The sequence below is a fragment of the Gossypium hirsutum genome, chromosome D06, assembly GCF_007990345.1.
Source record: "Gossypium hirsutum isolate 1008001.06 chromosome D06, Gossypium_hirsutum_v2.1, whole genome shotgun sequence".
NCBI classification, from domain to species: Eukaryota; Viridiplantae; Streptophyta; class Magnoliopsida; order Malvales; family Malvaceae; genus Gossypium; species Gossypium hirsutum.
This window is the reverse complement of record NC_053442.1, coordinates 26543250-26556590: the sequence shown is the minus strand read 5'-3', so window position 1 is coordinate 26556590 and position 13341 is coordinate 26543250. Positions and strand designations below refer to the sequence as shown.

At 32.6% G+C, this 13341-nt stretch overlaps 2 protein-coding genes across 3 annotated transcripts; one reads left to right on the top strand and one right to left on the bottom strand.

The window, feature by feature from the left end:
• Nucleotides 1-1611: 1611 nt before the first annotated feature.
• LOC107901630 (coatomer subunit beta-1) lies at nt 1612-7041 on the top strand. 2 transcript variants are annotated; one of them, XM_016827704.2, is made up of 6 exons: nt 1612-1894; nt 2947-5006; nt 5243-5752; nt 5975-6060; nt 6355-6598; nt 6676-7041. In XM_016827704.2, the coding sequence occupies exons 2-5, from the start codon at nt 2961-2963 to the stop codon at nt 6557-6559; spliced, it is 2847 nt and encodes a 948-aa protein (XP_016683193.1). In that variant the 5' UTR covers nt 1612-1894; nt 2947-2960; the 3' UTR covers nt 6560-6598; nt 6676-7041. The 2 variants fall into 2 exon arrangements, with proteins under 2 accessions (XP_016683193.1, XP_016683192.1); XM_016827703.2 differs by having other exon boundaries at nt 1612-1917.
• Nucleotides 7042-7367: 326 nt separating this feature from the next.
• Nucleotides 7368-8744, bottom strand: LOC107901631 (putative peptidyl-tRNA hydrolase PTRHD1). Its single transcript, XM_016827705.2, has 2 exons — nt 8304-8744; nt 7368-7783 (listed from the first exon to the last, which is right to left on the bottom strand). The coding sequence occupies exons 1-2, from the start codon at nt 8646-8648 to the stop codon at nt 7601-7603; spliced, it is 528 nt and encodes a 175-aa protein (XP_016683194.1). The 5' UTR covers nt 8649-8744; the 3' UTR covers nt 7368-7600.
• Between the last annotated feature and the right edge of the window lie 4597 nt (nt 8745-13341).

Here is a 13341-nt window from a genome sequence, read left to right as displayed (position 1 = left end):
ATTTTTTATAAAGTCATAAAAAAGTTGGGCAATTCAAAACTCGAAGTTTCCCTTATTATGAGCAACTTACTTCCATATACACAAAAGATTGAGCCACAAGGAAAGATACTCAAACAATTACTGATATTTTAGAAGAATTACATCTGAGGATGTTGCTAATGAAAGGAATACTGAAGAAGGAAGCAATGACAGTGGATGCGAAGTTGGTGTTCCTTAGATAAGATGGATGTCTTGGCTACACAATCGCATCCGTCTAATCCAAACAAAGCTAATTCTACATTTTCAAAGAAGAAGAAAAAGATTTCTGAGGTTAGTGAACCAATTTCTTCTACTTCACTTATCGATGCTATCACATTATTGGGTGATAATATTAGGACTCTTGAATTAAGTAGGAGCATTGCCTCTGGAATGCTCATTCAAGAAAAAGTACAAACTCTCTATATGTCTTTAGGTGAAATAGAAGGTTTAACAAATGATAAGCAGTTGATGCATTGATCAAAATTCTTGAACATCCAAAGCAAATGCTCGTTTTTCTAAGTCTACCACCTTCTATGCAATTTGCATGGTTGAGAAAATTTATTTCTACCCATTAAAGATGTGGCTGTGGTGGTGGATGAATATAACATTTTGTATGTCATAGAGTTTCATCACTTTTTGTATGTGTAGATGGGTGCAGTGGTGAACTAATATCACTTTTTGTATGTAATTGTAGGTTTTGCACTTTTTTGTATGTGTAATTGGGTGTGGTGGTGGAGTAATATAACTTTTTGTATGTAATTGTAGGATGATATAATGACATGGAAGTATGTAATACTAATATTGTCACTTTTTGTATATGTGTAAATGAGTCTTCTACTATAATTGGACTTTTGAAAGCTGACCATGATTTGTTATGTTAAGATGGATGCTGAGATGATTATTGGATTATGTTGGTGCTACTTCTCTAACAATATTTTTATCTGGATAGTAACACTCTTTAACAATACTAACGATGTTATTAAGGAAAAATATAATGTTACTATAATGGAATATAATGTTGGATATTTGGTAAACATATTTAAGTAATATAATTGGATCTTCAATTTATAAAACATAAAGTTATGTGCAAATACAAAAGTAATAGTATACAATAAAGTATATTAAAATATAATTGATTTAGATGTTAAAAACAACTAAAGGGTATATTTGTCATTTTAGCATTTAACACTTTTGGTTTTTAATAATTTTTACAAAAATAAAAACATAATTTAATTTATTAGAGGGCATATTCGTCATTCGAGTTTGTTTTTTTCTTTTTTGCTATTACATATCTATTACTCTCAACCAAATGCATGAATATTATTACAATACTCATCCCATTATATCCAACCAAACCACTATTATGCCTATTCAATTTCATTACAGTTTTATTTCATTCTCATAAAATAGCTATTCCACTCTAGTGAATCAAATGTGCCGTTGTATTTTTTTCTTTTTTGAAAAGAATAAAATTAATTTAAAAAGAAAAGAAAAGAAATGAGTGATCAAAATATAAACTTACTAAAATTGGATGACTAAAATGAATGTAAAATAACATTATTTAACCTCAAATTAATGGAAGCAAATTAATAGAAGGTGACCAAAAAGAAAATAGTTGCTAACACAATTTTATTTTCGGCAATTTACCTTTTTTCTTTTTTGAGAAAGACCAAATTCTATACCATCAAAATGGAGAGGGAGAAGATGAAGTTTTTACCAAATTGAAATTGCCACAAACTCACCGTCTAAACTCGAAATACATCTTTAGATCTGGTAGAACAATAATAAGGGGGGGAAAAGAACGAAAGAAAGAAAGCAAAACGATGCGCTTGTTTTGAAGATCGAATTTCCCTCATTTCCATCCGCTAAAAAAAGTGTCAGTTTCTCTGATCGTTCGAGGTTCATCGCTCTCTATATGTCTCCAATTTTCGAGATCTGTGGATTTATTTTCTACACAGTTTCGCGGCATTTTTCTGTTGTTGCTGGTTTTTTTTTTGTTTGTTTGCATTAGAAGCTTGAATGTTTCGATTTAGGTTTCGGATTTCCTAATATTGTGATTTGAAATTTTGATCGAATCCTTTGTAGTAATACTACAAATCAGAATAGAACTGTGCTCTGTGGATTCAATATGGTTTTACCTTTTTACACTTTCCATGTATAGTTGCGCTTTCGCACTGTATATTTTTGTTTGTTACTTTCGTAATGCTTTGATTTTACATGATGAATTCAGCATTAATATTGGAATTAAAAATATGAAAACTAACATATCTCATCCTTTTCTTTCTCAGTAGACAGATCAACGGTGATCTTACATTAATAATTTTCTGAAATAACCACGATTCAATTGTGGCATTAAGGCCGATTTGCCTGAGTTGTAAATTTAGCTCCTTTTTTTCTGTGAATTATGAGATACCTAGTTTAATAGCCCGTTAAGTATTTGCTAGCAGTCTGAAAAATATATGTTTGCTTTATAGTTTTTCGTGCAAGATTCTAGCTAAGTTTTTATCTAAACAGTGCATTAGTTGGTGACCTTATTGTTTAGAAGTGTTCAGGAGCAATGTTCTGTGCATGATCTGTCTGCAAATGTTGTAGTTATGATATGTTGTCATTACTCAAATATGCACATTGGAGGTAAATGTGAGAGGGTATTGTTTAGGAAGATGGTCATGGAGCTGATTTGTCTTTTAAATTTTCACCGAACTTATGGCATTTGAAGCAACTGGCAATCTTTTTACTAAATTGGTCCTATTTTAATTGGCCAACAAAAGTTTTGTTCCTGTTGTAAGACTTTCTGAATGATTTGTATAAACTATGTTTAAATTTCTTGTTATAGATGCATATTTTACACTGATATAATTTTATTCTAGTCCCCGCATTGAGAACCACCATTTGCATTATATATATATTGATGATTTGAATTTTGTTCAGAAAAGTAGCAAGAAATGGAAAAGTCTTGTACACTTCTTATTCACTTTGACAAAGGAACACCAGCAATTGCTAATGAAATTAAGGAAGCACTCGAAGGCAATGATGTTCCTGCAAAGATTGATGCCATGAAGAAAGCAGTTATGCTTTTGTTGAATGGTGAAACCCTCCCCCAGCTTTTTATTACCATTGTCAGATATGTTTTGCCTTCGGAGGATCACACCGTCCAAAAGCTTTTGCTTCTATACTTGGAGATAATTGAGAAAACTGATTTGAAAGGGAGGATATTACCTGAAATGATCTTAATATGCCAAAATTTGAGGAACAATCTTCAACATCCTAATGAATATATTCGTGGTGTGACCTTGAGATTTCTCTGCCGCTTGAATGAGGCAGAGATCATTGAGCCACTAATCCCTTCAGTTTTGCAAAATCTGGAGCATGGGCATCCATTTATTCGTAGGAATGCTATATTGGCTGTCATGTCAATATATAAGCTTCCACAAGGCGAGCAGCTCCTGGTTGATGCACCTGAAATGATTGAGAAGGTCCTTTCGACAGAGCAGGATCCATCTGCCAAGCGAAATGCATTTCTTATGCTATTTAATTGTGCACACGATCGAGCCATTAATTACCTTTTGACCCATGTTGATAGGGTTTCAGAATGGGGTGAATTGCTTCAGATGGTTGTGTTAGAGCTGATTCGTAAGGTTTGCAGAACAAATCGTGGGGAGAAAGGGAAGTATATTAAGATTATTATATCTTTATTAAATGCCCCCTCAACTGCAGTTATTTATGAATGTGCTGGCACCCTTGTTTCTCTGTCATCTGCTCCTACTGCTATTAGAGCTGCTGCAAACACTTATTGTCAGCTTCTTCTTTCTCAAAGCGATAACAATGTGAAGCTTATTGTGCTAGATCGGCTGAATGAGCTCAAGTCTTCTCATAGTGATATTATGGTTGATTTGATCATGGATGTGCTTAGGGCACTTTCAAGTCCAAATCTTGACATCCAAAGGAAGACACTTGATATTGTTCTTGAGTTAGTAACTCCCCGAAACATCAATGAAGTTGTTCTTTTGTTGAAGAAGGAAGTGATGAAAACTCAAACTGGAGAACTTGAGAAGAATGGAGAATACAGACAAATGCTTATTCAAGCTATCCATTCCTGCGCAATCAAGTTCCCAGAAGTTGCAAGCACAGTTGTGCATCTGATGATGGATTTCTTAGGAGACAGTACTGTTGCTTCAGCTATTGATGTTATAGTTTTTGTTCGAGAAATAATTGAAACCAACCCTAAACTTAGGATGTCCATTATAACACGGTTGTTGGACACATTCTATCAGATTCGAGCTGCACGGGTTTGCTCCTGTGCCCTTTGGATCATTGGAGAATATTGCCTTTCTCCATCTGAAGTTGAGAGTGGCATAGCAACCATCAAGCAGTGTCTTGGAGAGCTGCCTTTCTACTCTGTTTCTGAGGAAGCGGAAGCTATTGATGCTTCAAAGAAAACTCCTCAATCAAACTCCATTACTGTCTCCTCCAGGAGACCTGCTATTCTTGCTGATGGTACTTATGCAACCCAGAGTGCTGCATCTGAAACTGCTTTCTCCCCTCCTACCATTGTTCAGGGATCATTGACTTCTGGGAATCTCAGATCTCTTCTCCTCACTGGCGATTTTTTCCTCTCTGCAGTTGTTGCTTGCACACTGACTAAACTTGTTCTGAGACTGGAAGAGGTACAGCCTTCAAAAGTTGAAGTTAACAAAGCAACCACACAGGCATTGCTGATCTTTGTCTCTTTGCTGCAATTAGGACAATCTCCTGTTCTTCCACACCCAATTGATAATGATTCTTACGATAGAATTGTTCTGTGCATAAGATTATTCTGCAATACTGGTGATGAGATCAGAAAAATATGGTTGCAGTCTTGCCGTCAGAGTTTTGTTAAAATGCTTTCAGAGAAACAGTTGCAAGAAACTGAGGAATTAAAGGCAAAAGCTCAGGTTTCTCATGCACAACCAGATGACCTTATTGACTTTTACCATTTAAAGAGTCGAAAGGTAAGAACTTTTTTGGTGGTCATTAACTTATGTGCATGATTTAACATCTTTGGTTTGTGCGAATATCTTGCCATGCATGCAATTTCTTTTCTGGGTTAAGCTTGTATTTTGTTTGTTTTGATAGAATTTTCTGCTTTATCCCTTTGGTTCACCTTTGTGCTTTTGCATCTCTTTGATTATTGACTCATTATTTTTTTTCTTGGTTTTTTTGTCAAATTTCCTTTGCTAACTTCCAGGGTATGAGTCAGCTGGAATTGGAGGATGAGGTTCAAGATGATTTAAAACGAGCAACTGGAGAGTTTGTCAAGGATGCAGATGATGCAAATAAGCTCAACCGCATTCTTCAACTGACAGGATTTAGTGATCCGGTATATGCAGAAGCATATGTCACCGTCCATCACTATGATATTGTTCTTGATATTACTGTTGTCAACCGAACCAGGGAAACCCTTCAGAATTTGTGCTTGGAGTTGGCTACTATGGGTGATCTGAAACTTATGGAGCGTCCTCAAAATTATACCGTGGCTCCTGAATCTAGCAAGCAAATAAAGGTCAACATCAAGGTGTCTTCAACTGAGACTGGAGTCATATTTGGCAACATCGTATATGAAACTTCAAATGTGCTTGAGAGAACAGTAGTTGTTCTGAATGACATTCACATTGATATCATGGACTATATTTCTCCTGCTGTCTGTATGGATACTGCATTCAGAACCATGTGGGCAGAATTTGAGTGGGAAAATAAGGTATTGCTTGAACTATTTCCATTTTTACTATTACCACATTGCATTTACAGCCGCCTTATTTCTGTTAGTCAACTGGCCAATATGGATGGCTTTCAAATATAATTTGTTTCTTAGGGTAACTGATATGCAATTTTGAAGCTTCTCCTGGGACTGAACTTATCAGTTCTCATCTGCATTGATGTTTCAATTTTATTATTATATTTCGTTTTGTTTGTGATTCAGGTTGCTGTAAACACTGTAATTAAAAATGAGAAGGAATTCCTCGACCATATTATCAAGTCAACTAACATGAAGTGCCTCACTGCACCGTAAGTTTGTCTTGTTTAGAAATATTATATAAATTTGAAAATAAACCGAGCATCCTTTGGTTCTGTGTACCAAGCTGTAGGTTGCACATTATTAATAATACAGCCTGATATATGATTTATAAAATGGTCACTTTATTGTTGTGAAAAAGGTATTTGAATCTGTTATCAGTTTGTAGAATGATAACCTTATGTTGGTTTTGCAATACATCTGTTTGAACACAGTAGTAAATTCACTCAATTGAGATCCTCATAGATTATTCTCGAATCCTTTTTGCTGGCTGGTTTGCGTTTCAGATCTGCGCTAGATGGTGAGTGTGGATTCCTGGCTGCGAACTTGTACGCAAAGAGCGTGTTTGGGGAGGATGCGTTGGTAAACGTGAGCATTGAGAAGCAAGCTGATGGGAAACTGAGTGGGTACATCCGGATAAGGAGCAAGACCCAGGGGATTGCTCTTAGTCTCGGGGACAAGATCGCTCTTAAGCAAAAGGGAGGCAGTTGATGCAATAATATTTCGACATCAATTGTTTCATGGATACTGGTAGTCATTGTTAGTTAAATCTGCTATTGAATTTTGAAATGCATAGTAATTTTGGTGTTTTATGTTTGAAAATACAGGATATTTAGGTCCTTGTTTTGAAAAAATGGCTGGGCTGCCTTCAATCGTCAATAGTGTTGTGCTATCTATCAGCAGCGGAGGGGCACCAAACACTTGACATGTGTTGTATTTGGAGTTTACATATTTGGTAACTAGAAAGGATCTTTGAACCCATAGCTAAAATAGTGCTTTTTGGCAATGTTAAAACGGGAATTTTATTTTATTTCGCTGATTCTTTGAAGAGTGTTCCTCTCAGACATCTATTAGCAGTTCCTTCGCTCCATAATCCTCAGAGTTGTAAATGAACATTACGTTCGGTTCAATGAGTAGTTTTGTTTTTGTCCATTTATCAAATTAAATTAATGATAACAAAATTTGAAGGCTCATTCGATTCATTTATGTTTATAAAAAAGTTTTATTTTTATTTTTTTATGTTCATTTACTAAATTGTCTGTTGTTCAATTATTATATAATATAATTATTTAAAATTGTTTTTACATCTAAAAGAGATTTGTTTGTTTATGAACATTATTTGTGAAAATATTCATGAACATGAACAAGTTAATTATTAACAAACACAAACTTAAAAATAAACAAATTATTCGTTCATTTACGGCCTAGCTATCCTTATCCTTGCTTGTGTTTGTATGCTGTTTTGTGATTTATAATCTGAATTAAATTCAAGTAGTACTATCCAAATCGGAACTAAAACTACAGAAATTAGAGTGTGCATTTCATCTTTTATTTATAAAGAAACAAAAAAAGGGCCAATCTTCTTGAGTTTAGAGAGAGTCCTAGGCAAATAGCTCTAGCTGCTTCAATACTGAATATAAAAATCTAAACTCGTACAGGGAACATATGTCAAGAGAATCATAGTTTAGAACAAAAGAGGGATTCAACAGAATCAAGCTAAATTATTATGATTTAGAACCCACCATCAAACAATCACTTGCAAAGTTTCAATTTCTTGAAAAACGGCGATACCATGGACTTGGGGTAGGGTTTTGTAGCCAGGCAAGTTGGGAAGTTTTCAGGCTGTTCAATCCACAGTTTATGAGCAATACCCGCCGCCAACAGCTTTTCTGACAAGTTCAATATCTGGGTTTCTCCCTTCACCTCAAGTGTTACCTACATGTTCCAAAACCTCACCACTTAGCTCATCATCCACAACTCTAGATACAGCACCAAATCACCCTACAATTAACACCTCATGGTTTTCATTGTTATGAGATATGGTCAAATTTTTGTTTAATTTGAAACCATGAAATATGCTATATTTACAACAGTGTAAGAAAAGAATTGGATAGGTATCCAAAATGTTTGTTTTGCATTAAACACCCTTGTTGGATAGTTTTATGGGATAAATGCCTCTCTCCTTTGTTTCTCAGTTCTGCTATGGGATTATTTGTAACTTAAAAATGATCAATTCTCATTACGTTTGGGGGGATAAAACTCCAAGCAAATCAAAGGTCTACAACAAACCCAGTATGAGAAGAGAAAATAATGTGCCACAATGAGGATTGCCTCCAATTGACCAAAAATCATAAACAGGGTTTTTCAAAACAATACACTACGCTCTGTTGAATGTAAAAGAAATCATTCATGGTGGGAAAAAAAGAAGAAGAATAAACACAAGAACATTGGTTACCTTGTGCATAGAGTCAATGTTATCAGGGCTGCAATACTGGAGGGTGTGGGGGTCGTCCTTGTGAGACCAAATGGCACTGACCGAAGCATGGCATCCCTGCGTCACCACGCTCCCCAAAGGCCACTTGTCTATTAAGTCTCTCCGAAGCACCACGTACTGCAGCAGCACATCGTCGTCGGTCGGAGGATCGGTTTTGGTGGCGACAGGTTCGGAGCTTTGTAGACTCATTGAGGTCGAAAGGTTCCGACAGGGATGAACCCTAATATTAGAAAAGCTTCTCGGGGAAGGGCGGAAGCAACCAAGGAATGTGGTGAAGGAACACGCAGGCTGAGCTAGTGCGGCCATCGACAACTAAAAACGCTGCGTTGCGTAACTTGGTTGTGGATTTTCGTATTGAGAATTATAAAGGTATTGGGCCGGATTTATGGATTGGACTGCCTCTTTGTAAAATGTAATGATTTCACTCTCCAATTAAAATCTTACCTAATTCACATATTACCGCTTGGATTTCAATTTCTCCCAACTTTAATTCACAACATGAAATAATCATTCTATTCACACACACACACACACAAGTTTGAAACTAAATATAATAATACATCAAATATGTACGATATTAAAATAAAAAAGTAGATTAAATTGTGAGTAAAATGAATTTTAAACATGTGAATGCATCATATTAATAGTACTAAATGTACTACAATTCTTTACCATGATGTTATCATCAATTTTGAGTTAACGTCGAGTTGATCTATGACATCAACTCAAAACTCAATCAACAACGTTATGAATACTAAAAAATTCTATAACACGCATATATGTATGGAAATTACATATTTAGAACATAGAAGTGTGTTTAAAAATAACATAAAATAAATAATAAAACGTATGGTTTAAAAATTACTAATAATAACACATGAAATGTGTACAATATTAAAATGAAAAAAAGAGATTAAATTGTGAGTAAATTAAAATTTAAATACTCGAGCACATTACAATTATTTATCATGGTGTTGTTATATTGTTATCATCAATCCTGAGTTAGCGTCAAGTTGACTTGTGACACCAACTCAGTCAATAATATTATTATAACACCCCAAAATTTTTGATGTCATAACTCATATCAAAGACGTAGCTAAGTAAAAAAATTTTCGAGTACGAGTGTCAGTTAAATGTAAATTATTGATTAATTAAATACGACATCGGAAAAAGATATCAAAACTAAATGTGATATACTAGAAGTAAAATAACTTATGGACTAACCACAAGAGTTAGGTGAGATGGCAAGGGTTTCTCCTACCTTAACCAATGGTCAAAGGTTTGATCCTCGCCTTAGGTATGGAGTAGCTTTAAAACTCGTGGCCAGTATTTACCCCCTTAATGGGCTTACAGAATACGGAGGATTAATTATTGGGCTCGCTCCAATAGATACATTAAGAAATAAAAGAAAAAACTTATGGACCAAGTTGGAATACGAGAATTGTAATACTCACTTTTCACCATTATTGAAAAAATTGATTTCAGATCGAAATTTCTTAAACTAAGTTGTTTCGAAAAGATATTATTATTATTGTTATGAATATCTTATTAAGTGGATGTCCATCAAAATCAAAAATTAAATTCTAATAGTCATTAGAATTAGATCTCTACTTCATTTATACTTCTTATGCCTATAAATAGAAACTTTGAAGAAGCATTGTAATCATCCCGTTGATCAATAAAAAACATTCTCTATTGCTTCTCATATTTTATTTGTTCTTTACTCTCTCTATCTCTCTTTATTTTATAACACGTTATCAGTACGATCTTGCTCAAAGTGATAAAACCTTTTATCGACGATAAAATTTATTCTCCATGATTTTCAAGATCTTAGATGACAAGATTTAAAGTTTTTACAGGAAGTTTCTTTTATTTAATGCTTCATATTTGATTGTTTTTAGCTAATTCATGATCAATTATAATTATTTTGATTAACTTATATTATTTTTATGTTATTAAGGATGGTGAATGATTTGATATTGCTATCTATATGAAATTGTGAAATAATATCCATTCTCAAAGTTTGCTATTGATAAATTTTAATTGGATTCAAAGTCTACTATTGGAGTTTAAATTTGCTTACTTGTTGATAACCATCAAAGCTTCGTTGAATAAGAAAGGTACATCAACTTAATTAGATCTCTATCTTTACACTTTTTCTCAATAATAGCATCTTTAGATATTAAATTAATTTGATATATGGTTTAAATATTTGAGATGATTTTATTTTAAGTTTTGGTTTCATGGATTACTTATGGTTTCAAACATCTTATTTGTTCATGAAAATGAATATTTATTGATTTCTTTATGTTGCTATAGTAGATTTTATAATTAAATTATGTATTTGGCTAAAAATATATTAGTATGTAAATTTGTGTTGATAAACCTATGAAATTTATGATTGTTCAGATTTGATTTAGTTCGAATATAAATTACGTTCCTTTAATGTCTATTATTATTTTAGTTATACAATTTGAAACTTTTCAATACTCATACATGCGTAGTTCTAAATTTTTTGAGGAATGTCGAAATTGATTTTTTGGGTTGGTTCTAATATTGAATTTCAAGTTTAATTGTTGTCATTTTTAATTCTTGAATTATTTTGGTTGAAAACATTTTCATAAACTTAAAAATGATCATTACTATATTAATTTGACCGTTTGCATTTCTATGAATATGGTTTGTATTAATCATTTGTTGTTTGATAAGAAGAATTAAAACAACTTGTGTGGTTTGATTTTATAAATGCCTTATATTTTCTTACTATACAATCCTAGGAAACTTATTACTTTCGTAAAGTTGTTAAAGGTAGTTCATACACTTTATATTTGTTAATTATTTAGAGAAATTATATGAGCAATTATAAATGGAAAAGTTTTAGTGAACATGAGATGTATGATTCTGAACTAACTTTCATACATGTCTGCAATGGTTTATGAATTTTTTGTTGGCACTAGTATTATATCAAGTTTGATATTTTAAATTCCAATTTTATCTGTACATTTGATTTATAATGAATTATTTGTTCCACTGATTTTTCTCCATTCCTCAAAGTGAATGTAACAATACATAGCAATTATAAAATGGAACCTCTTGTCATTATTGACAAATAGATGAAAAGAATATGGATGATTCGAAAGATTGCTAATTGTTCATTCTTAGAACAAAATGACCAATAACTCATACTAATTAATCATTCCTTGAAGCGAATGATATCTATATAATCTTATTGGTAAGGAATATGATATATGCTTACACTATTGTTCGGATTTTTTTTTTGCTCATTCCTTGAAGTGAATGTTTGCAATAAATATAACAAATTGTATAATCACTTTTGATTATTTATGTCAATTTGAACATTTGAAGATTTTGGCGTATTCCCTAAAGTGAATATTGCAAATAATTGTTTGCATCTAATATTTCTTTTATTGAGTTAATAACATTATGGACTTCACATTGATGTAGACATTTCCAGAAGTAAATGTCACAATATTGCTTATATGTAGATACAAAATAAAAAGAAAGATGATAAAATTATAAATTGTCAAAATTTATATTGATATTATTAGTACAATTGAAAAACATGTTAAAGTAAACCAGAAGTTTACTGATACAAATACATTTACTATTTGGCGTGACCAGTTAGACTATCCTGAATTATATATGATACAAAAATTAATTAAGAATGTATATAGACATTTATTAAAAAAACCAGAAAATTCTTTCATTTAAAGAATTCTTATGTGTTGTTTGTTCTCAATGATAATTGATTATTACAAACTCACTGGCTAAAGTTGAGATTTAATCTCTTGCATTTTTTAAATGAATATAGGCTCATTCATCCACCAAGTGGATGGTTTTGATATTATATGATTTTGGTAGATGCATCTACAAAATAATCACATGCTTTATCAACTCGCAACCTGTCATTTGCGAGATTGCTTGTTTAAATGATTAATTCCAAATTATGCAATTAAAATGATTCATCTTGCTAATATTGGTGAGTTTATATCCCAAGCTTTCAATAATTATTGTATGTCAATCGGGATAAAATTTGAACATCCTGTACTTCATGTTCACACATAAAATGATTTAGCTGAATCGTTTACCAAATGCCTACAACTAATAGCTAAATCATCACTAATGATAACAAAATTTATTATTCCAACATGAGATTGTATTGGTTTACATGTTGTACACGTCAAGCCAATAAATTATAAATACTCCCTATTATAATTTATTTTTGGTCAAGAGCCAAATATTTCCCATCTTACAATTTTTGGATTTGTGGTATATGTTCCAACTACTCCACCGCAACGCGTAAAGATGGATCATTATAAGAGATTGGAAATGTATATTTATATGAGTCTACTTATATTATTAAATATGTTTGAGCTATCAATTTGAGATTTAGTTATGACATGAGTTGTCAGTTTTCCCAACATTAAGGGGAGAGAATAAAAAGCTGGATTAATAAAGTACTTGAAATGAATTATCAATGTCTAATATCCTCGTACAAAACAATGTGAACCAAAAGTTCAACAAATAATTCATTTTACAAATCAACTGTCAGATTCATTAAATCTCACATACCAGTTGAAAATGCTCCAATACGAATTGATGTCCTAATAGGGAAAACTGTTAGTGCTAAAGAAAGTAATCCACGCCTGAAGCGTGGAAAGCCAATCGGTTCCAAAGATAAAAATTCTCGTAAAAGAAAATGAGTAAACATTCAATATGGTCATATAGTGGAGGCGGGGGTTCCTGAAGAGACCCATGACATAACTAATTATAAAACTCAAGAAGAGATTCAGGTACCTAAAAGTGAAAATGAAAATGATGAAAATAAAGAGATCTCAAAAAGTTATGTCAATACGAGAAAAATATAAAACTGGAAAAAAAATATAGTTGCCAACAATAATTTTACTTATGATGTCATTGAAATAACAAAAGAAAATGATGATTCTAAGCCAAAATCTATTAAGGAATATAAAAATAG